Source organism: Equus caballus, chromosome 8 (genome assembly GCF_041296265.1).
Source record: "Equus caballus isolate H_3958 breed thoroughbred chromosome 8, TB-T2T, whole genome shotgun sequence".
Taxonomy (NCBI): Eukaryota; Metazoa; Chordata; class Mammalia; order Perissodactyla; family Equidae; genus Equus; species Equus caballus.
This window is the reverse complement of record NC_091691.1, coordinates 93,635,906-93,662,816: the sequence shown is the minus strand read 5'-3', so window position 1 is coordinate 93,662,816 and position 26,911 is coordinate 93,635,906. Positions and strand designations below refer to the sequence as shown.

Here is a 26,911-nt window from a genome sequence, read left to right as displayed (position 1 = left end):
AACCACCATATAATCCAGCTATTTCACTGCTGGGTATTTATCCAAAGAACCCAAAAACACTAATTCTAAAGGATATTTTCATCCCTATGTTCATTGCAGCATTATTCACAATAGCCAAGAGGTTGAAGCAACCTAAGTGCCTATCAACAAATGAACGGATAAAGAAGATGTGGTGTATATACACAGTGGAATACTACTCAGCCATAAAAATAAGTGAAATCTTGCCATTTGTGACAATATGGATGGACCTTAAGGGTATTATGCCAAGTGAAATAAGTCACATGGAGAAAGACAAATACTATATGATTTCACTCATATGTGGAAGCTAAACAAACACATAGGGAGAACAGATTGATAGTTAACAGAGGGAAAGAGGGCAGGGTGACGGTGAACAGGGCAAAGGGACACGTGTCCAGTGACGGACAGAAACTTTTGGTGGTGAACACGATGCAGTCTGCACAGAAGTCGAAATATAATGATGTATAAACCTGAAGTTTATATAATGTTATAAACCATTGAAAAAATGAAAAAAGTCTAGAGATTGTTTTGAAAGCAGGGAGCATCTACTGCTTTTTTTCTTTTGAATTTCGTATTTTAAAATTGCTTTTTTAATTACAAATGATCGATGATTTTTGTAAAACATTCAAATAGAGCAGAAATGAGCCAGTAAGATTCTTCTATCTACTCTGCTCTCCCCAGTTCCACTCACCTGAAGATGGGATTCGAAGTTGCCCATCTAAAACAAAGGAAACCAACAAATGAGGAAACCATAACAATAATGGCAGCACTGTGCTGTATCCCCAAGGGGAAACCGTCACAGTTCTTTAGGCTGCTTCTTCTGATATTTCCCTCCATAATCCTAAATAAATACTTTTTTTAAAAAGCTGGTATTTGTTGATTTTTCATTTTTGGACATCACAGATTTTCTTCCTAACACGGAATATGAAGATTTGGCTTTCTTAAGCATCCCCTCCCTTCCTCAATACACGCTTCCCCGCTATTCACTCTCTCAGAACGCTTATTTACGTTTTGAAAGCAGTATTTGATGTTTGCATTAGTGTCGCCGATCCAATGATTATTTACGTCAGCCAGGTGATTTACAGTGACTTCATGTCTGTTCTTCTCAAACCTCTGACGTGGAATTCATTCCCTTGTTTGTGAGTTTGCTTATTGCGATGGTTTTATTATGCTTTCTGCACTGTCTCTGTTTCTTCCACACTCCTTTTTTGAAGTCTATTTCCTAAGACTTCTGTTTTTTATTTCATGTTTTCTTCAAATATCTGGTGATTGCCAACTAGTTAACTCATATACATCTCAACCCATCTTGGCATCCACTTCTCAGAGGACCTGAGCTAAGAACCAGGTCTTCCTTTATGTCAGCCAAGAATTTTACATATACCTTGTCTTTATTTTCTATTTCAGGAAGACCTGCCTGTTTTATTTCTGTATTTGGCATATATAAATGTAGAACAATAAATGTTGATTGGAAAAAATAAATCAATCAATTCCACTTCTAGAAATGTTTTTGTACTCAAAGATTATATGCATATGTGTTTATTGAAGCATTGTTTATAATAGCAAAAAGCAGAGGACAATGTACATGCTGAACAAGACAGCAATGATTACATAAATTAGGGTCTTCAATGGAATATTATGCAGCCCTTAAATGTCAAGTAATTAGACTTTGTTTTCAGTATAACACAACTTAACATAAATGACTTCATATAAAGTATTATATTAATTTTTTAAATATATATGCAAATTTTATCTCAATATCTATTTTTATCTCTACGTCCAAAACTTAACAATATATGGTAGCATTAGTGGTGATTTTTACCTTATTATCCACACATTTCTTCATGTCTTGAGTTTTTTTCAATATTTTGCAATTAAAATTTTTGAATAATATCAGTTAAATTTCAAGTATTTATTCTTCGGAATTTTGGCAGGTTTTTAGAAATAATACTACCTTAAGTTAAAAAAATCACTTTTCAATGGAAGATACAAAAATTATTTATTTAGGAGAAATAAAGCTTGATTACGAAGACATTTAGGGGCCAGCCCAGTAGTGTAGGGGTTACGCTTGTGTGCTCTGCTTTGGTAGCCCAGGGTTCATGGGTTCAGATCCTGGGGGCAGACCTACACACCTCTCATCAAGCCACCCTGTGGCAATGTCCCACATACAAAAAATAGAGGAAGATTGGCACTGACATTAGCACAGCCACAATCTTCCTCAAGCAAAAAGAGGAAGATTGGCACAGATGTTAGCTCAGGGCCGATCTTCCTCACAAAAAAAAAAAAGAAGAAGAAGAAGAAGAAGACATCTACACTTTTGTAATGGAAGCCATAGGAATGAACACAAAAGGGCAGCTCTACATGTCAGCATTAATGCCTAAAGAAAAGAGAAAAAGGGCCAGCAAGCTCTGGTTGCCTAGAAGTTAAGTTTGGCATGCTTCACTTTGGTGGCCTGGGTTTGGTTCCCGGGTGCAGACCTACACCACTTGTCTGTCAGTGGTGATTCTGTGGTGCCACTCACATACAAAAAGAGGAAGATTGGCAACAGATGTTATCTCAGGGTGAATCTTCCTCAGTAAAAAAAAAAGAAAAAAGAAAAAAGAAAAGAGAAGAAAATATTCAGTGGGGAGGAAAGTGCATAAAATAAAAGGGATTTGCTACTGGGAAAGTGATGTTGAAATCTCCAAAATAAGACACTTGTAAAGAAACTGGAACTGAGGGAGACACATTGAACTTAGTCAGAAAGCTTGAAAAGTAATAATGAAAAGTAGTAGCAACTCTCAAGAGTTAAACAACTAATTTACATATACAATGTGCTTTAAATTGTTCCACAAAAGGAGCAAAGCTGTTAGATGAAATTTTTAAAAGCAATGCCCACCCCATATAGAACCTGACTTTGAATACTGTAGATTTTCCACAAATTGCTAAAATGGTGTCCATCAGGGTTGTCTCATATAGAGCATATTTGAGAATAGCTATAGCCTTCTTTTTACAAGAATAATTTTTGAAACCTTGATTTTGGTTCAAAGAGAATGTACCCAGGCAGAAGGGTGGAGTTTATGAACGTTTTATTCCATTTGCTTTAAACTCTCACCCTGGGGCAGTTACACTAACTTCCCTATCCTGGCAGCAATCTAGCTAGAAAATTAAAACCCTGTGGGTTGATAATCCTACTCTTGGTCCTTAGGCAAGTTATTTTTGCATTTGAGATTCCTTATTTGTAAAACGGGACGAAAATAGTAACTCCCTCAGACAGTGGTTGGGAAGATCAAATATCACAACATGGTGTGAAGTGCTCAATAGTTATGAGCGAAGTTGACAATGATACTAACTTTTCTCCATCCATCAACACTGCAGCCATCACAATCCCATCCATCAACACTCATCCATCACAATCTACCTTCTCAGGAGTTTGTGCAGCTGATAAGAGATTCTATTTGCCATATTGCTTAGCATAATATCTTGTGCATAGTATATTGTGCAATAAAATACACCTCTCCTTCCTATAAGAATTTTCAAACACGTTACACTTCCTCAGCTGCTCTGCAGACCATGCATTTCTCTGTTGGCACCAGGTAGTGGTCCACTCCTACCATTTTATTGGCTGGGGAGGTTACAGATGGTTAAACAAAATCGGTGACTGTTAAATTACTCATCTAGGATGAAATCTCTGATATCCTGACTCTTGGTGTCTCATTGCCTCAAAGGATGGATTCAGTGCCGAGACCCAGGAAACAGGTACTAAATTCTGAAATGAATAGAATATTCTGATTTTCATTTTTACATACTTTGATTTATTTAATGTGCTCCTAAAGAAAGTGAAACATTAATGTAGAGACATGCTTGAATAATAAAAATGACCACACTTTATAATTTGCTTCATTTGTTTTTTGGAAAAAAATGTGAGTTTTTTTGTGTGAGAATTTAAGAACATTGCTAAATTTTACTGACAAAAACTTAGATAACTTTGTTTTTTTAAAAAAATCAGGAATCATAAACTATGCTCAAAAGTTTCAACTAATCAGGATGGTGCTTATTAAAGTTATAGATACAAGGACAGGATGTTTCTAAGCTAACATCTTTTTCTGAGCACATACAGAATTCTAAAATGGAGATGCCAGGGCGATAGACAACGGCTATTCCTCAAATGTACACCAGAGAGGCAAGTTCCCAAATTTATTTGGAAGAATGGGATTTTCTGATGAATGAAAGAATAAGAAGCACAATTTGTGTCATAGAGTTGTGTTGTCAGTAAGAAAATTTTGTTCTAATATCACATGTCTTTTATCTTTGAACATATACGTAAAAGACATATGTCACCAAGTTTAGCGTTGAACTTCTTTTTTGTATTATGAATATTAAAACAAAAACAAAATGAAGGTTTTAAATCCCTACCAAATCAATCTAATATAGCATGACAACCCAAAACTTCTAAGAGCATGCCCAAACTATACTATTCTTTCTGTGTTAAATACAGGCATTAACACTTATGCACATGGCTTCAATTCTTAATATGTTTCCCTTACATAAACTTTTATAACCATGCTCCTAAGTTTTAAAATATTGGATGTTTCAAGTTTGAAGCAGCAAGCTTTCAATTAGCATCTAGTATTTAGAGGGCAGTGGGGTAAGGTGCTGGAACTGCATTGACGACCACATCCAGCTTAAATCTACATCAACTCTGCAGTTTATTCCCTGGCGGGTAGAATTTTAGCAATGCTAATTTCCGGATGTTCCTCATCTTTTCGTATTCTCCAATCACCATCAAGTCTCCAGACGCCATGTTCTCTGTTTGGCAGATAAAGCAAAATAAAGGGGAAAATGTGCAAAATACAATTATTAAGCCTATGACTAGGGATAGGGAACATTTAGTTGAAGGGCCAGGGATAGAGATGAGGTTAAAAAAACAGAAGGGGAAACAGAGGTCAGGGAGAAAGATATAACTGAACATTTGTTTCCCTCAAGGTTCTTCTAGGTCATTCACAGCTTGTGAAGCATAGCCTAATAGGTACATTTTTGAGGGAAGTGTCATATGTTGCCATAGCAATGATCTAAATGGTTCTGTGTCCACATGTGCGTGCACCTACATATATATACATGACAAAGACAGCTGAGCTTCTACCCTAGTTGTGTTAACCTTTCCCTGAACTAATATTATGGACCACATCTATTTCCTACTGAGTAAAATGGACTGTATATTTTTTCCTTAAAAGTTTGATTCATATAGAACTTAATATGTTACGTATGATATTTTAGGAGGAAGCTTGATGGAGAAAAAGCAAGCATAAAGACCAGGTTTCAGGTTGAAATTTCAACTTCAGGTTTGAATTAAAGAGTGAAGAAATTTATGTTAATAAGACCATGGGTAGATTATACCAATCCAATATAACATTTGGAAACTCTGAGTCTTTTATTTTTTAGTAACTACTTGGTACACATCTGGTAAACAATGATTAAATGACTGAGTTGTTACATGCCACACTGTGAATTACCTTTAGATTTTGCATTATGCTATGTCAGGAGAACTTCATTAATCTAAATCTTGCCTTTCACCTCTGGTCCAGCCAGTAGAATGCATCTCATAAGAGAATAAATTTAGTAATAACTGGCTCAAGTGAAGCTAGTCTATGGCAGGAGAGAGGCTGATGCCGAGTAGAGGAGAAAGTTCTTCGAAAGCCTTCTTAGCAGTCAGGGTGAGCTGATCAGTGAGCATCCATCTTGGGTGGCAGGGTGGGGTAAGGGAGTGGGGTGGGGTGAGGGAATCTCCTCTGCAGTGAGCTGAACACAGTCCTTCCAGGAGTTTTGTAACTCCCTGGTCTGAAAAACAGGGTCCAGTTTCCCTTGAGCTACCTGGATCGAGCGATGTAAGGCTTGGGAGAAAGCGTTCATCTGTTCAAAGGGCAATGTCTTGTTTACATTCACACATGGGAAGAGAAAAAATAACTGAAGACTTGAGCCTGACTTTTTTTTCTTCCGTTGGCACCCGGGGTGGGACACTCCAAAATATTCCACCATAGCCTACTGATTATTTTAAACTAAAGTTATTTGAGAAGCACAAAGGGCTTTCTGACTCTCCTGTCTCTGTTCTTCTGAAAGCAGGAAATCTCTCTCCCATATTACAGGTGCTCTCCCTGCATCCTTCTCACCAGAGCTGGGGATTCAGGGCCAAGAAGCTGCGTAAATAAACCTTGTTAATTCCTACCTCAGCCTAAACCCTGTTTAAATTCCTCACTAAGTACGTACCCCAAACCTAAGTTTCGTTGTCCTGTCACTTCTTCACAATTTATTGTTTCTTTGTGTTTAAGATAGATATACTGCCTACTTTGTTTCCTCTCGAGCATCATTTCTTTATGGTCTCCAATACGTATGTATTAAATTGGGTTTTTCTCCTGTTAATCTGGTCTTGTGTCAATTTTACTATCAATCCAGCCACAAGAACACAGGAAGGGAAGAAAGGGGATTTTCCTCCACCCCGACACGTGCACGAAAAACTTAGAGTTAGATTTAGTTTTTCTGGAACTTTAGAAACTAGCAACCATTTATTAAAGCTAGATTTTTGATGAAGTTCTCAGAACAAAGCAAAATTCCTCATGCAGAGTAGAAACTTCATAATAATATTTTAAAGTAAATACTAAAATAAGTTGGAGTAGGATAGCATACTTCCTTTTGTCAGAGAAAGAAATTCCTTAGTGGAAATTTAATTTACTTCAGTCTATTGACGATGGCTAATAATTATCAAATGTTCATACCTTATGGGGATAATCTCGTTTAAGCGCTCTGAGAGGTACTATTACCCTCATTTTAGAGATGAAGAAAATGAGGCTTCGAAAGGACAAGTAAATTGCCCAAAGTCACACAACTCAGCCGTGATAAAGTTAATATTAAAACTCAGGTTTATTGAACTCCAAAACTCAAGATTTTAACTTCTACAGATAGTGCCTTTTCACAGACTGAGCCCCCAAATTTGGCTGAGCCATGGAGATAACAAAAATCATTCAAAGTTGCTACCTCACAAGCTAGTGGAAGAAGCAAGTTTATAAACAAGCACATGGATAGATTAAAGTTATACATGAAAGTCTGGGAGCATGGAAGAGGGAGTGACTAATTATGACTGCAGAAGATGAAGAATGTTTCACAGCGAGACAATTCTGAGCATTTTTATGGTGTCTATTTTGGGGAGCATGGATTCATTTATCTCTAAAAGCTGATATCCAGGGAGGCACTTGCTGCCTTCGACCTGCCCTCCTTAAGGTGAGGCTCCGCAGTAAATTTTCATAAAGAAGGTTTAATAGACAGAAGACATCGATTCTAAAAAATGGCTCCTGTTTGGAAGGGCTGTTGCTAAATCGCCCTCAGCAGGCTTGGCCTCATGGAGAACGTGTGATGGATTTGGCTGCTGCCAGCTGCCGGGACCAAGGCACCTGACAGCCTATGGATGGAACGCTGGGAAGATGGGAGCTCGAACATATGCGGGTTCCTTTTTACTTATGGTGCAATTTTCTGGTTTTTTTTTTTTTTTTACTTGCTACAGGAGGCTTTTATTAACTTTGCAATTTGGGAAACATCATATAATGAAAATTTAAACAGAAGATCTCAATGGAAGCAATTTACGAACAATGCAAACTTGAAGCTGAATGGGCAGTAAAGAAGGACAGAGGGTCACAGTTGAGTCAAGAGTAAGTAAATCCTTTGATTTACCTCCCTAATCTATGTTAGAACTCTATTTACTGCTTCCTGAAGGTTATCTGTGATTCTAATTGCCTGTTTGCATCCCGTCCTTCTGAGAAATTGGAGCCACAGACGCCTTTTCTGTGAACATAAACTGCCTTCTGTGTAATCAGGTACGCTGCTGTGCTGACACCTGAGGTCTGTAGCTTAATAACACACGTACAGAGCACGGACGGAGGTAGACAATTCAGACCTGACATTTGGATAGTAATCAGTGTTAATGAAAGCAGAACTCCAGAAACTACCACCTTTACAAACAGCACCCCCAATCATCCTTGATTCAAAGAGTGAAGTTGTTCAAGCTATTCAAAAATAAGTCACAGTATAGTCCATATAATTTTGTGTAAAAATAAGTAATTAAACATATCAGGGGAAGTTTAAGGATAGCACACAGTCCCGAAGCCTGCTCAGGGTGACCATTTTCAGCTCACATTCTCGGCTCGCCTTTTCATCAGGATAGCTTGCAGCAGAACTTTTCCAGAGGGAAAGTGGCAGGTAGAGAGAGACAGCAGTCCAGCTATTAGATTAAGGGGACGTATCTACAGCATCTCACAGCACTCCCTGGGCTTACCACAGTAAAGACCAGCAGTAGCAAGTGCCCGTGTTGAGTAAAATTGATCCCAAAGCAAGAAGGAGACAAGCCAGCCAAGATGTGAGCATGAGCAAGCAGAAGGAGATGGGCTTCCCAGGAGAGGCTGCAAGTCCACCCAGACACGACTCCTTTTGCAACACTAGTTGAGAATTTTTCCCAGGGAGGAGCCGTGCAGCAATGCCATCCCTTCCGTATATCCTATATAAGGCATTTTCTAATTCAACAAAGGCTTAGTGAGTGCCTGGAGGGAGCCTCGTACCATCAATGGTTTTGCGAAAAAAGAGACAACAGCCCAAAATGGAGTCACTTGCGCTAAGCCCACAATCACCAAACTAAGACTTAGTTATCTAACTTAATTACAGTTTTAACCTTCTCCAGCAGTGGAATCTTAAACCAGTCAGTCTGGAATTACCTCATCAGCACTAGTGAGGTAATCTGCCTGAGAGACCCCTGCCATCCCACAAAGGAAGGTGACCTTGTCACACACCATCCACTCTTTACTAGTAAATTCCTTGTCCCACCTTTTTCTGCCTATAAGGTTTTTCATTTTGCACAGCTCTTTGGAGCTCCTTTCTATTGGACGGGATGCTGCCCGACTCATGAATCATTGCACAAAGTCAGTAAGATTTTAAAAATTTACTCAATTGAATTTTGTTTTTTAACAGTTTTTACTAGTTAGATTTGTCATCTTCAATAAATGCTTTATTCATCTTCACAAATCCTGACTAAAAGACCCTGCTATGCAGTCTGTCACATAAATATGTAGAATGGTGAATATGAGTCAAGGTGAGAGTCTTAAAATCACAGAAACACCGACCTCCGTACGGCATTTCTTTCTTTCTCTTTCTTTTTGTTCTCCTCCCTCTCGTCCGTCTCTTTCCTTTTGTTTTATGGAGTGTTCCTCATGCTCGCAACACATTTTCTGCTGAAGGCCGTAGCATTCAAATCACAATGCTACCATTATTTTTTAAAAAACGTATTTTTTAAGCATTTGCTTTTGAGTCAAGAGTTCAAAATGATGTTTCCTTTCCTCTAAAGGTTTAGGTTTCCCTAAGTCTAGAGAAAACATCTCTAGAATGTGTTGTGGCATGAACACTTCTCACAAATGCAGAAGTTAGACAAATATAAATAGAAAACTACCTCCTAATACAAATCAATCATCTTTATTATCCGGCAAAACTCGAGAAAAGAACAAGCATTTACCACTTTCGCAAGGACAGGTGACAAAACTAGACCACCGCAAGCCTTTCAGGGGCAGAGATTTAAAGAGCAGCTGCCTAGAACTTAGCTAATGTGTACTTGTTAAGCTCATTATTCTGTTTCTCAGTCTTTTGACTACAGAGAGCAAGAGTACACCAGGGACACCCTAAGAACACACTTCCTGAGCACGTTCTGTGAGTAGTATGGAGACATTTGGCAGATTATATGGCACTTCTTTTCCAAACATTAAAGTAAAAAGCCGGACATCAGGATCGACATGTGGGTCTTTCAGAGGGTATCTTGCTTCTATAGTGATAGAATGGATGACAGAAATGAAGACAATAAAACCCAGCCAAGTGCAGTTTTAAGGGTGACAGGCAATCGAAGTCCAAGGTAAGTCTTAATGGAGAATGGATTTGTTTTCACACCGTGATTTTTTTTGTCAGTTCTAGTACATGTGCTGCTTATTAATGAATCCCAATCTATTCAACTATAAATATATAAAACTTTTTCCCCCTTTACCTTCTGAATGAAAGCCTGCTGACTTTAATTCATATTGATCTCAGCTTCACAGTTAAAATGTAAAAAATGGGATGAAAAACTTCTAAAGACGTATTTTTATTCCTCAGTGCTTCCTGCGGTTCACTTGATGACATAACACCCGCCACTGCCAGACGGCCCCTCTGTCTCTGGAAGATCAATGATGATCGTTGCCTGACTATGTCTCCCCTTTGTAAAGAAGAGGTGATGCCACTTCAAGGAGCACAAGCGAGAGTGAGACGCAGAATAACCACACTTTGACACGCATTTAGTGAAAAAAAAGGTAAATGTGCATGAAGGGCTGCTGAGGTTCAGTGTTTCTGTTTTTCTTTCTTTCTTGTTTCAGCAGGTGGATTCTGCCCTGATTCCATTGGGGCGTAATCTGGGAAGGTTGCACCCCAATAAAAAACATGGTCAAAAGGCTCTTGTCGTCTGCTTATCTTGGCTGCCTCAACAGAACAAGAGAATAAAATATACCACTAACAACTTTATATCAAATCCTATTTATCTATATGTTATCTACCTATGATCTATCTATCTATCAATCTAGATATTTATCTCTCTCTATATATGATATAACCATAAAACAACAAATATATAAAATGGTAAAAAGTATTGCTCTAAAAAGCGTATAATCAAAAATAAACCCATGGTATGGGGCCGGCTTGGTGGTGTAGTGGTTAAATTCACACGCTCCGCTTTGGTGGCCCAGGGTTTGTTGGTTCAGATCCTGGGTGTGGATTTACACACCACTCATCAAGCCACGCTGTGGCTGCATCCCATATACAAAACAGAGGAAGACTGGCACAGACGTTAGCTCAGGGACGGTCTTCCTCAAGCAAAAAGAGGAGGATTGGCAAAAGATGTTAGCTCAGGGCTGATCTTCCTCACCAAAAAATTAATAAATAAATAAAAAATAAGCCACTGTATAGTGACATGTAATTTACATCGATGACATTCTATATTTATTTGACTTGAGTAATTACCCTAGTTAATGCATATTTTTATTCCACAAAAACAACAACAAGCAATCAAAGAAGAATGTGATAATGAGACAATGTAAGCAAATTTTTCATTATCATTGATAAGGCATTTCAAGCCCTTAATTCTGCTGGAAATTAATCTTAGTGAGATAAATCCTAGAGTATTCTAGTCAGTTATTGATTCTATTCTGTTATGTAAATCAACATTGTCCTCCAATAAGTCTCTGCAATATTTGAAGAAATTTCAATGTATTGTTTTTTTTCCTTTTTTTCTGTTTTTGGTGAGGAAGATTGGCTCTGAGCTAACATCTGTTGCCAATCTTCCTTTTTTTGCTTGAGGAATATTGTTGCTGAGCTAACATCTGTGCCAATCTTCCTCCATTTTTTGTTTGTGGGACACTGTCTCAGTATGGCTTGATGAGCAATGTGTAGGTCCATGCCCAGGATCCGAACCTGAGAACCCTGGGCCGCCAAAATGGAGCACATGAACTTAACCACTATGCCACCACACTGGCCCCCATTCTGGTATTTTTTGCTAGATGCATATGAAATTATTTCTGAAGATGTGTATCTGTCTAAATCTCAGCCCTCCCTTCAAAGAAAATTTCCCAAAACTACCAAGAAAACAACAGTCTTTTATTTGGTGGAATTACAGACCAAACCCTTGTAAAAACCCAAAGTTACCATTATGTCGCTTCCAAACTACTTCCAACTTATTTATATTAACATCTCACTTTCTTTTTGCTTCGAAATTTGATCATTTTTATTTTCTCATTCAAATATTTCATAGGTTTAGTATTCTTCTAGCAAATACCAATATTTACATATATATGTTTATGTTTAAATAAAAATAGCCTTATATCAAAAGCATATGCTCTAACTATTTATAGTGACAGGAACAAGCAAGATTAGTTTTACAAGGTCATGACTCCACCAATTTTACTGTGTGGCTACCAGCATTTATGGAGGGAAGCAAAGAATGAGAAGTATGTCTCTCCTCTTTCTGATTTGTGAAATCGTCAAACTACTCCCACTTCCACTTCTTCATCCTCTAATTTTCATCTGAGCAAAGATTTTCTCATCCAAATAAATAATACAAAAAGATAATAACTGCCTGTTACATACAGGTAGTCAAGTTGGCCATCGAGGGTCCATTTAAAATATAAAATGCAATTACCTTCAATAAGTGACTGAAATTGTTCTGACTGCTCGTCCTTGCAGAATGTATCTTTAGTCATTAACTCCCACTGATCAAATTCCATTAGTGGACGTTTGAAACCATGGCAAGGAAATATTGCTTTAAAAATACGCTATTTCAGTTTGCTTGTAACAGAAAATTTTGTCACTGTAGTTGAAACATTTAGGGATGTTAATATGAGTAAAAGCCAAAGTATGAAAGGAAAAAATATCCTGAGTCTTAACTATGCTGAAGGTCACAATGGTCACCGGTTAACAATGAGTGCATATTACGTTCAAACCTATGGTGCTCAAAAATTGTTTGTTGGATGAGTGTTTTCAGCTGTGTTTTGTTAGCCTTATTTTTCCTAGTCCTTGCTTCTTCCACTCGTGGTCAGCTGTTAGTCAATTGTTTGTGGCCAAATATTTTATCTAAAAAAATGTGATTTTTCATTTTAGGACAAAAGGGCAGGACAGGAATAGAACGGTCAAAGCTGGGGTGTCTGATGGGGTCAAACACTTGCTGTCTATTAATTAATTCATCTGGCAAGCCACGTCCATGCTGCTTAATCAACCATTTTCACCATTAGGAAAAACACAGAAGCAAAGTATTCACACTTGTCTCCTTCTGGTCAAAGCTTTGGCTAAACCTTAAAACTTCTGTGAGTAGGTTTATGTAGCATTTTATTAGAGTCTGAAGTCAGCCTCCGGAATAGATATTCAATCGTATTGTGGAAAAAAGATGCTAAGAAAGAAAACCTTTGTAAAACAGCATAAAACAGACCCTGGTATTAGCTACTTTTAGCTTCAGATAATGTGCTTTGTATAGTGTTTTAATAAAGTTCTTGTGCCAAATCAGGTCCTCAGCCCTCGGTGATTTTTGGAATAATTTTTACCCTGAGTCTATGAAATGATAGCCTTAGAAATGTCACTGTAAATCTCAGAGCTCCCAGTGTGGCCAGTGACAGCTGATAAATGGAAATGGAAGAAAAGGAAGCAACACAAACACAAAGAAATTTGCAAGACTCCTGTGTACCTGCAGGAAGTTAATGGCAGCCCTGCTTTATTATTTAAAGTTACTTGCCTTGCAAACTGTAGATTTCTCCCACGCTGTTCTGACGAGTGATGTGGTGCCAGTATGCACTACGAGGAAGAGAGATTGATTTGGATAATGTCATCGGTTCAGTCAAGCTTGTCTGAAGCTAAAAGAAAAAGAGAATGTGTCTTAGGCTTTATTTAAAATACTACGCTGAAATCGGTTCTTCTAAAAGTTGAGGGTTAAATGTGGGTGGCATATGATAGAATCTGTAATAGATACTTGTATAATCTGCTGTTTAAGGACAACGTTTTTTAAAAAAGTAAAATCATGACTCAAAAACCTATGAAGTGAAAACTTGTAAACAATTTAATCTCACTCATTAATTAAGAAGGGAACAAAAAGATGGTTCACTGATTCCAAGGAGAATTCAGAGGGCTTACAGCCAACCAGGGATGCTGGTGAACAGCCAGAGCAATAATCAATTGTATTTCACCAGACAAGTTTATTTGCATTTCTATGAACAAGGATTATCTGCATTACTATTAGCTTCCTACAATTTATTGATTGTAAGATAATTCAAAAAATGGAGGTGTAAGCCTCTTCCCAAACAGATACCCCAGAATGGCGCCAAACACAGGATACTGTTTCTTTTTTCCCCATTTCAGTGTCTTATGATTTTTGCTGACACCTGCTCCCACCCTTACCCAATGGCTCCTTTCTCGAATAGATCTTTTTCCTTGCTCCTCTGACAGGATCTTGTACATATCAAAGAAGCGTTTTCCCTGAGAAGCTCTGAGATAAAAATGTGGCATATTTTCTTGTTTGAAACATAAATTTTAAGGTTAGCTACAGAGATCCCTACAATATCGAATCATGTGCTCAGGCATATGATTAGTTCAAAGAACAATACTTTATGTCGTGTTTTCCAGAAAGAAATTTATTTTTATTGATTCACACCAGGTTTTTAAAAAACATCCAGAAATGGTTTCATTTGGTCTTAGTGCACATTTCTCTGATGCAATCTGGGGAAACATTCACTTTCTGACGGATCACAGGCAATCCTCTAACTGATAAAATCTCACATTCCCCCTTGATGAGTACCTGACTCTTGGTAAAACTGAGAACTGTAAAGACCCTCTCGTTCAAATGTAGCCTTGGGGACCTAAGGGTCTGCTCACTGTGGAGGCACCCTGTGCTCCGTCTGCCCCATTCTCCCCATCCTGTGGATCCAGTGTCACCACCCTTCACAGAAGATGCTGTCAGGAAAGCACCTGCTACGACACACGGGCCCTTTAAAGCCATATGAAACCAAAATGTTTTTACATTATAATTGAAGATGAAGCCAAAAGGCTTAAACATATTTACTTGATTTTTACTTTCTTAGTAGTGAGGCATTTCCGGAACTGCTATGTCTTGCCACAAAAGCGCTCAATTCAGTGTATTTAACAGTCTGGTCCTGTTGAAGTAGCTCTTTTTTTTTTTTTTTAAGGATGGCTCCAAACAGCAACTAGTTTTTATATTTTTCAAAATTTGCTATATTTCAAAGTTTTCCTCCTTATTATGAAAATAGGTTCTACTAACCACAGCCGTATCCGGTGGTTGGTAGGTAGGGGGTCGGGGAGCCAAATTTCTGGATTACAATAGGTTGCTGCTTTTCACACTCTTTGGGATGCTTTTTAACCATGCACATTTCCAGTTTTACCCCAGACCTAATAGTTGGAGATTCTCCGTGGGTGGGGCTATGCATGTTAAGAGGACACAAAACATCCTCACACACACTAACACCCATCACCCACTCCTGTAAGGGACAGAGGAAGGTTCATTTATGAAATTGTCACTGGGACAAATGGGCTTTCACCTTTAAAGGCAATTTTTCATGTGAGGTGTAAGCTTAATAAAACACATACATCTTTAGTTAGTGTCGGCAATGCCCATTAATAACATCAATTAATACATAAAATGAATCTCCTATTAATCACACTTCTGTCCACTCTTTATTCTTTTTTCTAATGTATTATAATTTGTGTATTACTTAGCATACAATAGAGATCGTCAGTGGTAAATTAATCTTCCCCAAATTTGATGAAAGTGCTTTCCTTCTTTTTATTATATTCTGGGAAACATGTTTCTTCCCAAATGGTCAGTCTTCAATATAACAGAAACACAGTAAACACATTTTGTTTACAGGAAACAAATCACTGGAAGCCACTTTAGAATAGTTTCCCCCATAAAACTTTCCTCTGAATCATCCCATGCTGTTTTTTCATCTCATTTCTTTATCTCTTGCTCTTCACAGTTTTCTAGTTCTAGGAGACCTTTCACGATATTCTATTTCTTCACTTGTTTCTTTGGTACCTCTTTATTCTACTTCAATATTTAATTGCAGAAAAATAGAAAATTTGTATTTGAAAAGTTGAATGTGGATATTCTCGGGATCTCGGCAAAGGTACAAATCTTGTCTGCTACATCCCAGATGTTGAAGCCTTCTCTTAGACATCAGAGAATCCCCTCCTCATTCGTCATTGAAAACTATGTATTCAGTGCAGCTATGGACCGAATCGCGTCCCCTCCAAATCCATGTTTGTGAAAAACTGACATAACTGGAGCCATTTTAAAACAGAGCTGGAGCAGCCATTCCAGAGGAACTGCCTTGCTCGCCTCGTTCCTTGAACCTTGAACGGGGCCAAATCTTCAGACTGGGCCAAAACACAACTGTTTTATGAGTAACTCTTTGAGAAGTCAGCAGCAGAACGGACATGCTGACCACAAAAACTGATGATTATGGACTTTCTGAAGAGAGAATCAAGTCAATCAATGTTTACCCAAAATTAGTTCTCTGCCTCCAACTCCAATTAAAATTCTTTGTAATGTAAACCTCTGGATTCTTTGCTTTTAAAAGCCCCTGACTTTAATTCCTAGTGGTGCACTATTTGGGTTTCTACCTGAATCTGTGCTCCCCGAATTGCAATTCTTTGATCCCAGATAAACACCTGTCTGCCTTTCAATGCGGCTCTTTATTTTTAGGTTAACATGTCGAAGCCCTAACCCCTAATGGGACTGTATTTGGAGATAGGGCCTTCAAAGAGGTTAATTACAGAAAAATGATGTCATAAGGCTGAGGCCCTAATCCAATATGACTGCTTTCCTTATAAAAGAGAAAGAGACACCAGGAATGTGCCTGCACAGGAATGTGACGACACAGCGAGAAGGTGGCCATCTGCCTGCCAAGGAGAGAGGCCTCAGGAGAAACCAACCCTCCTGGCACCTTGATCTCAGACTTCTCAGCCTCCAGACCTGTGAGAAGACACACTGTCTGTTGTTTAAGGCACTCAGTCTGTGGTATTTTCTTGTGGCAGCCCTAGCAAACTAATGCAAGTATTTGTGCCACTGGCCACCTGTCAGATGATGTAGAATCCATCTGATTTATCCAGCAACTTTTAAAGTCTAAGCAATGTAGTATAAACTGGGCTTTTTGATGTGCAAAATAACAAAGACAATATGGCAGTATTTCAAGCCTTTTTACTAGAGAATTTTGTTAGTTTTAATTTTAAACTCCTGACAAAACTTCTCTTGGTAAGAGGGTTCAACAAAATGACATAAAAATCATCCATAAATTTTCATATTATAATAATGCGTCAATTAAAAGCATTAAGAAAAAAGTAGAGTTTAAAACGTTATAGTAATTTTGGAATTAAAAGAACAATGCATCAATTTGACCCAGAGGATTTTTAGGATCATAAGAGTGTGTATATCACAAAACATATAGGACAATTTATATGTATATTGCTAATAAATATCTATGTTTACTTATACAAAGAAGAAAATGATACCTTGAGATCATTTCTAAGCAATTACTATATTTTAAGAAATCAAACAAGATGGATCCATGTCCTCGAAGTTCTCTGTGAGGCTCTGCCCTGATGATTCTTTCAGTTGCCTCAGTCAGTGAGAAATTCCTCAAGAAACGGTACAAAATTCTGCAACCCACCCTGCCATAGCTCCCTCAATATGTAACCATGGACTCTTTTCTGCAGACAATAGTCAACCGTTTCTTTCTCACAGGGTCAGGATTCGGAAAGGATGCTTCAGCTTAGAGGCAGAAACCAACTACATATGGAAGCAGCTGCCATAACTTTTTGCCATTTTTGGCTCTCTCTGTCAGTTTCATTTTTTTTGAAACAGCAGTCAATTCACTGGGATACCGAGCAATGAATCAAAAGTTGCTTATTTAGCATCTGGAAAGGGTAGAGGTCACAGCTCACCAGGTCTGGATAGTAGGTAAAACATTTGTATTCTATATGAAGGTTTCAGCTTCACATCTCACAAAGCCCACAGCCTAAAAGAAAGATTTTGGTCCAAAGTTTGTCACATGGAGATTCAGTAAATACCTTTATTTGAGCATCATTCAGATGGGAGTTATGCTGTCCTCCAGTGGATGAGAAAGAAAAACCAAAAGCAAAGAACCTTACATTTAGAAGACTTTCATAAAGATATAGACAAGGGTTGGCTGCTTCTGCTCACTCCTGTTTAGGCAATATATAAATAAACAAATTCACTTTTTATTTGTCAACATCTGAGATTAGTGTATGATATCACAGAGAGAGCCCAATATCATTTCCTGCTGCAATCCTCTTTCGTCCCCTCCCCTAAACTTCAGGAAACTCTTCTGAATATATTTGGCTGAAATAGTAGCTGTGAGGAAATAATTCTTCTGGGGTCACTCACGGCTCTGCATTTCTCATGACAAATTTTGTTACTTACTATCATTCCAAGTATGTTTGCACAGCAACCAGTCTTGGAAGGGAGAGTGTCTTTCTCCAGGACAGAGGGCAGATTTGTTTCCTGAGCAGGATAACACAGATAATGTCTTCTTCCAGGGCAAAGGTTGGGCAGGTTTGCTAGCAGCCTCTTTATAGGATTAGGAGTTTCTAAGTACAGATTTCTCAGCTGTGACAACATGCAGCATCTACCTGGCTGCTCCACATCACCCCATGGGACTTGGGGACCAGGGGAGCTGATGCGAACAAGGAACCCATGCTCCCTGCTGTGCCATGAGTAACAAAGTTCTTTTCTCTGACCCAGGAGTCTTGTGTTTTCTGCGGCATCCATGAAACTGTGGCAGGCCAGGGAGGTGGGGGTGGTGGCATCTCTCCAGCTTGTGCTAGTGTCTGGGTTGTCTCTGCTCTTCCTACACCTTAAATCTAAAGGACCTCATTAAATTCCCTCTAGTGAACCACCTAGCACAGGCCCTATTTGCTTCAGTGGACCCTGACTAACACAAAGGACTATCCTATTATGCCCCCAATTTACTCAATATATCCACACTGAAAGCTTTCAAATTGTTTCTGTTCTTTTGATGCTAAAACCAACAAATCCCAATACTAAAGGATTTTGAGAAACTTTTTCGAAAAACATTTGAGTCAGTATTCCATTGAAGGGAATTGGTTTATGTATATACAAATAGAATTAGGACCATTGTTTCCGACAGAGTCATCAATTCTCCTAACATTATTTGGCATTCACAATTTTAAAAAAAGCAATAAATTCTCTTTGAGTTTAAAAAGAATTTTGTCCTGGTTTTCTAAGTCCTTTCATATCTCCAATTTATATATTCTGTTTTAACTTTGGATAATATTTTCTGTATTTAAAATTTTGTCTTTTAGAGGGATTTGGGTTTTTCAATTTACTTAAAGAACTTATATTTTTTGGTTTTTCTTATATAGTTTATTTTGTTCTTATCCTAGTTAATTTCCACCTTCTGTTTTTCTTAAGCTGTTTTCTTGGTCTTTTCTATCCTTTCAAGTTGCATATTTGCATTTAAATTATTATTTGTTTAGTACTAAAAGCATTTGCTTCTGAATGCCACTTTGTCCACATCCCAATGAATTAATAAGTAGAGTAAAAATCATTCTTTCCTAAGTTAGATAATTGTGGCTTTCTTTCCTCTTTTATACAGGAGATTGCTTGTGTACATTTTGTTGAGATATTTCTTTTTGCGCATATTTTATTTATTTTCCTTTAGTAACGTGGCCTCAGTAGTTTCTATATACTGAAATTTATTTTTCATTTTTATTCAATGTATATTAAATAAACAATTTCTGTACGTGTTTCATAGGTATTTGAAAAGATACACAATCAATGTAAAGTCTCTGTCTCCACACACACACACACACACACACACACACATTTTTCTCTCTGTATTTCCTGCTCTGCGTATTTGTTTGATTTTTAAATCTGCTTTATCAAATTTGAAGGCAAGTTAATTTCAAATCACTAGTTAACATATTTCTGCCCATTTCCTCTTATATATTTAAGTACTATTTTATTTTACACATAAAGCTTCTTGTTTCACGGTTCCATAACTAATTTTCCCAATCTTTAGCTATATTTTAAAACTCTACTTTTGAAAGTTCTCCTTGCCCCAGGGTTCAACCTCACATCCATCTTTCAGCCCTCACTCTTCCAAATAAATGGGTTAATAATCTCTACTTCCCCAGAAAGTCTGGGCTTCTTTTTCAAGAAATGATGTTCACCATCCATTGATCTCTTCTTTGTTTCATCTGCACTTGGTCTAGTAGAAATTCCTAGGCATTTACAAGGTACAGATAATACCTTTTCCTTATTTCAGCTGAATTAAAAATTTCTATATTCTTATATTCTTTTAGTCATTTCACCTGGCATTGGCCCAGAAATCATTTACATTATCCAGTTAAATCCTCATAAAATTCCCGGGAGAGAGGAAAGGGATGAAGTATCCATCTTTAAAATGAGAGAGCACTGGGGCTTTGAGATACGAATTGCCTTTTCTAAGGCCAGGCATCCTGTGGAAGCATGGAGAATAGAATAATGCTTCTGCTCTGTCCTTCTGGGCTTTCTTTGCCCATCAAGGGATTCTGTGTAATGTCTTTCAAATTAAGTTGTATCATAAGTAACACTAAATATTGCATTATTTTTGTGGATGATAGAAGATGGCTGCAAATTCTGGAAAAGCCTGCATTTAGAAATAAGACATCTAGGTTCCATCCTCTTAAATCTGGGCTGGCTGGTGATTGCTTTGATAATAATATACAGTAGCTATCACATCGTGTCTGTTTTGGGCATGCCCTTTAAGACCTTTAAGGTAGCTGCTGCTGCTGCTTCTTTTTTTTTTGGAATATTGGCCCCCAGCAAACATCTGTTGCTGACCTTGCTCTTTCACCCCACCCCCACCCCCAAAACCCCCAGTACATAGCTGTGTATCTAGTAAGTCATTCTATTTCCTCTATGTGGGATGCTGCTAGAGCTTGGCTTGATAAGACGTGTGTAGGTCCACGCCCAGGATCTGAATGGGTGAACCCCTGGCTGATGAAGCGGAGGGCACGAACTTAACTGCTCTGCCACAGCACCAGCCCCAAGGCAGCTTCTTCTTCCCTCAACAGGTTCTGAATCCCCATGTAAATCTAACTGCTCTGAGGCTGCCATGGTATGAAGAAGCCCAAGATAACTATGTGCACAGGCCATGGAATTCAAGGTTGAATCCTCTTTAGAGAATCTAGCAGGTCTCATCTTGCAGATGGAAAATCAAAATCCAGAAAAATTCAGGGATTTGCCCAAGGTAAAATCCCAACCAGAGAACCTCTAGTAGAAAAGAGTTCTCTTAACTTCCGAGTCTGATGCTCTTTAGACGCTGATGCTGATCTCTCTTGGGAAAAATGAGCTTCCCCAGCATATTACTGTATGTGACAATACAGCCTTGTCCTTTGAGAGGACCTAAGCTGCCAGGAAGCAGTAGGTAGGGCCTGACAACTGGTGTGATTTTTGTGAAGCAACTGGCTCTCAGCACCTCTTCCTGCTTTTACCAAAAGTTGATTCAGATTGCCTTATTGTGTTTTGCTATTTCCCTGCCTCCTTTTTTGAGACTCTGCTTCCCCCTGTGATAAACATTAATGCTAATTTGTGTTTACCTAACGTGAAATTCATGTACATTAAAAAATTGTTAAATTAATTTTCCTTTTGATCTGTATCCTCCTAATTATTGCCTAGATATTTAACATCATATTAGTACTAGAGACACAAATCTGTGCAATTGGGAAAGGAGAAATTTAGCATTAATGAATTAGCATTTATGAGTCATTCTTTATGTGCCTGGCAATGTGCAAACCTATATGTGTTATCCCATTTAATATCCACATAAATTGCCAGCAAATATGCCATCTGAACTTTACAGACAAGGAAGATGAGACTCTGAGGGATAATATAAATTGTACATGGTGACACAGCCAGTGAGTGATGTCTCCGAGGCTTCAGAAACCAGGATGTTATTCCCTCTTCACGGCAACTCACTGTAAAATAAAGTATTGGAGCCCTCTTCTTCAGGGAGCGGTAAGGTGAGGATTACACCAATTGGGGCCATTCCACTGGCCCATGGCAGGAACATGAGTGCCTCCCTCCCCTGTTCAGAGTAGACCACCATACCTGGGGCAGAATCCGGAAGTTGTGGAGCACAGGAGCTTTGCTATCAGCCTCCTGTTATCAAATGTCAACTCCACAGCTGCCTACTCATTTGACCTCAGGCAAGGTACTCAAACTTTTTTTTTTAAGATTCAATTTTTCCTTATCTCTAAATTGGAGTTAATATAAAGCACCTTCAGTGTTGTTACAAATATTTTATAAGATGATGCTTTTAGAATGACAATGTTTGTCACATCTAAGGTGCTCGGTAAAGACTGTTGTGTCATTATTGCTACTACTGCATAGGAGAAGTGGCTTAGACCAGAGGCACCTATGTATGTATATGGTCAAGACATGGAAATTTGTCCAAAATGAGCTATCAAAGGAATGACAATGAAGGCAGAGGCATATACTACTTGGATCTAAGTCTAAGAGCTTAACGGAAGTACAGAACCCAAGAAATATGGAAATAAGGAGCAAGATGGTCAGCGTGGGCAGGTCGGAGAGGGGGGTGACAGATGGGAGAAAGGTGAGCAAGGCTGGCAGTGGGCTGTGTGTGTGTGTGTTTGTGCACATGCACAATATAACCTGGGAAAGGATTGTCGAAGCTTTTTCTGTATGATGAAGAGAGTTAAGAAATGCCTCATGTAGGGTGGCTACGTCAACAGGTTTCCTGATATGTCTGAGACAAGAGGGATGGGGTAGGGACAAATAATGCAGAGGAGAAGCACTCCAGAAATATAACTGGTTAGCAAATATGCTACTGTGACATGTGAAATGTGTGTCTGTAAGAAAAAACATGTCTTCTGCTTAATAAGGAGTTGCTGCAGACAAGCGCAGTCCCAGCGGAGAACATTGAGTTTTTACTTGTTCTTGGGAAAGAGCTCATGAAACTTGAAAACTATATAGAAACAGAAACCCCGGGACCTTTCCAGTCAAGCGCGGCACTGTTTGGATTCATTCAAACAGTCCTCTGAAGTTTGAAGGTTTATGGGCAATCGGTTCCTCACGGACTTGACTTAATTTTCAACAGGGGACACCTCACACTTAATCTTCCATTTTACCCAAGATAAATGGAAATGAATTAGAAGATACCTCACTGAGTTTGTACCAGACAAACAAATAAAATGTAGTTTATACATTTAGTGTAGTTTACACATTTAATGGAAGTTGTGATGTCATTTAAAATTGGACTTTGTGGAATATTATTTTCATTAAACTTGAAACAAAATGGATGTTATTATCATATAGTTAAACCATGTATTGACCAAAATACTTTCATGGAGTGTGAAAAAATCTGGGCTTTAGAATAATATCAGAAATTATTACAAATATCTACATAAATACTTTGAACACCATTCCTACCTGTAATCAGTAATGCTTTTAAGAATATATGTACTATTAATCAATCTATTTACCTATATCTATCTATAAGTAGATGCATTTACAGAGCTGTGCTTTATATTTTGATGAATACATGTTAAAACATTAAATTTCATAGGTGTTTAAAAACTTTTTTGCTGTCTTTTGACTTTGAAATATGTAGATACTTAGAGGCTCTTGTAAGGTTTGTATAATTAATTTCCAATGTCTGCACATAAGGAAAGCTGGGATGAACTTTAATGGTGGTTATAAAATTTTACCCATTTAAAAATAAAACTAAGTTTTTTATTTTGCCAGCCATTTTATGAATTAGCTAATAATTATTGAGCTTTTACTAAATGTCAGGTGATATTCTAACACTCTGAATAGATATTATTGCTGCTTATTTCCCTTAAAAAGGCACAGAGAAGGTAAGTGACTTGCACAAGGTCACAAAACCCTGTTATCTTTCTCTAACATCTACCTGCTTAGTCACTATGGTGCGCTGCTTCCACATAATGCATATGCATTCATTGAATGCATCCCAGGATCTGACAACTATGCTTATGTCCTTTGAAAGTAGGCTTAATTATCTTCCCACGGCATTCTTACATCAATTTCTTAGAATTTACCTTGCCCAGTAGTGGCCTACATTTTTTTCCTATTTTGCAGCACTGTCCAAAGGGAAGACAGTCTGATTCTTTGCATTGTATGTGTGGACGTCATTATATGTCCATGTGCTGAGTCATCCTGATGGACCTTAGCAATCTATTGTTCTCCTTTAAGGAAATCATTCTTGTACTTGCCATGAGCAGATTTACGCCCCTGAATAAATAAGGATAGCATTGTTTAAAAAGAAAAAGGAAGTCATTCTTGTAGACTTTCCTTATTATTTTTCTATTCTAGCAATACAAATAAAAGAAACAAATTAATTCTTTCATCATCTTTCTCAGGAAGGAAATCAAAATATCCACTTTTAACAGCTTTACCAATTTAGTTATTCTTTTTTATCCACTACTCTACAGTTCAAATGCACTATTTTATTCACAATGCTGGGAACTTTTTCTAGCTATCAGATTCTTCAAGCAAGATAGAAACACCATCTAACTTAGATTATGGAGATACATAAAAATATGTTTATTCTTGTGTCGCCCAAGAAGGAAGGTAATAAACTAGGGCAAAACAAAGTCTTACACACATGTGATGTCAAAAGATTATATAGAATTCTTTCTCTTATAGTTAAGAAATGGTTGTTGAGACATTATTTCTCATTCAAGTTTGTTTATCTATAAGGCCAGTCACACTCTTAAATCATGTCTCTTTAAAAGGATGAGTAGGAGCTGGCCCCATGGCCCAGTGGTTAAAGTTCCTCACACTCCACTTCAGTGGCCAGGGTTCACGGGTTTGGATCCTGGGTGCAGAACTACTCCACTCATCAGCCATGCTGTGGAGGCATCCCATACATAAAAATAGAGGAGTATTGGCACAGATGTTAGCTCAGGGCTAATCTTCCTCAAGCAGAAAAAAAAGGATGAGTAAATGCTTCAGTTGCTTGAACAACTATATTTGGGGCATTCGTTGCTTATTAGCTCCTCAGTAATTTAATCTTATAAAATCTGTTTAATTATCCTAAAAATATGTAAACATCTTCTATCTGATCAATCTCACATGGCGCAGCTTTATAACTGGAAAGCCAATGAACAGTGCCATCTTATTTTGTAGTAGACACATAATAAATGAAGTACGTTTTTGTATCTTAAATAGTTTTTTTGATATCTTTCCAACTCCAAAGTTATATTTTTGACTAGTTTATAGCACAGGCATTCATTTTATTTTAAAGAGCTAATGAAGCGTTAGATGGAGGGTATTTAAGTATTATTTCATACTTGTTGGAACTTCTTTTTTAAGAGAATTTTATGTATGTAGAGGAGGTCTCAGAATAAAAAGAAAAAGTTGTGTCTGGATACCTGGAAACCTTTGCAAATGGTCCTAGAATTTGGGGAATTGGGACAGTTTTCATGTTATAGTAGCATGCGCTAGGAAAAGCATCATTAGCTCAGCTTATTCTAAACAATAGACTAGATATAGATTAGTTTTATTAGTATTAACTTTCAGAGAAAAGCATAGCGGTGCAATCCTTTCAAAAATTAAACCAAATGCTCCATTTACATGCATGCCCCAAGTTGATGGAATCTCTGATTTTGTGATTTCTAGTTGTTGAGTGGTACTGAGCTTGCTGTTTAAACATTTGCCCCACTTTCCCTTCCATCTCGAGCACCAGATCCATGGTGTACCCCTCCAGCTTGAGATTGCCTGAGATCTTGGTAAGTGGTAAGCGGATCTTGGTAGGCCATCTCTAACTCCCTCACAGCAATTGCTTCGCTCCTCTCCCGGACTTGCCTCTCAGTGGCACAGGACATGATGAACACACAACAGCATCAACAGCAAATGTGAATTAAATTTCATTTTGCAAGTTTTTTGGCACGAGATTGTTAGACATACTTGAAAGGAATTCAAAGATATTATTTAGCTACACCTGGGAAAAACAATTTAGTGTCTTCACAAACGTTGCAAGTCTTATAATTATTCAAAAATACTCCTATAGATGGATTACCATCATAATAATGAACATTTCGTGGTATGTCTAGGTGCTAGGTCTGTTCTCAGCACTTCATATATATTAATGTGTAAATACTTCATAACAACCAAGTAAGTAGAACTATCATAGTTCCATTTTACAAATAATGGAAAATGGACATTTAGAGGTTAAATAACTTGCCCAAGATTACAAAGCCAATAAGTAGTGAAATTGGGATGTGAACCCAGGACACAAACTGAGTGCTCTCCTTTATGGCAGATAATTAAACAGTTGCATGAAAGAGCTTTTGGAATTTCCGTCATGAAAATATAATTTAAAATGACTCTACTTATGAGCATTTTGCCTGTTCAGAACAACTATAACTAAAGAACTCCAATTGTTAACTAATAGCAAGTGATATCACGAGTGTTAACTCTGGTTGCAAAGGAGCATCAGCAGATTGCAAATATGGGCTGAAATGAATGTTCAACATTCTGAAATAATTTGAAATTTTATAGTTATATTTTTTCACTTGATTTAAGCCACTAGAAAAATGTCACATTGATTAGATAAGTGTTATAATGGTTTAAATTTAACCCAAATCTTTCAAGAAGACTAAGTCATATCAACCTCTTATTGGTGGTTCTTCATTTAATCCCAGAGTCATATTAATAAACCCACTAATGTTCAAGCTACTCCTTCCTCCCCATGGAAGGCCAAATGTCCTATAAGCCTGATTTGCATTTGTCACCCTTAGGAATTAGGAAGGCTCATTAAACCATACCTTAGATAGAGAGATAAAAATGTGTATGTAATATTGAGAACATTAGAAATGCATTAAGAATAATAAAAGATCATTTGTTAAACTACATCTTCTTTGTTTTCTTATATTTAAACGATAATTTTCTTTTATACTTCAAAATATTATGTAATTGAGCATTTAAAAAATCAAAACCAATATAATACTACATATAGAACTCTGTAGTCTTTAAACTGAAATAGAATCATGGGTGTTTTTCTGGTGAATGATCCACCTACTTTCCTGTCCTCCACCTGTCCTCTCACAGATGAAATCTGACGCCTCTCTATAAAACCCGAAGGAAGAGAGAAAATTCACCTCTGAAGATTATTGCCAATAATCCTTCCATTGTTTGCTTTTCAAGCAAGTTAGTAGTAAGGCTTACAATTTTTTGTTTTCAGCTACTTGTAAAATTTACTAATTCAGATTCTTTACTAAATTATTTCTTGCCTTGATCCTGAGACTGCAG

At 37.7% G+C, this 26,911-nt stretch overlaps 1 protein-coding gene across 1 annotated transcript in view; it reads right to left on the bottom strand.

Annotated features, from left to right (window-relative positions):
* The window catches only part of DOK6 (docking protein 6), a 411,448-nt gene that overhangs the window by 73,282 nt on the left and 311,255 nt on the right, over nt 1-26,911 (bottom strand). Inside the window, exon 7 of the mRNA XM_001493092.5 lies at nt 13,319-13,436. Within this exon, the coding sequence (XP_001493142.1) occupies nt 13,319-13,436 (118 nt within the window). The remainder of the gene's footprint in view (nt 1-13,318; nt 13,437-26,911) is intronic.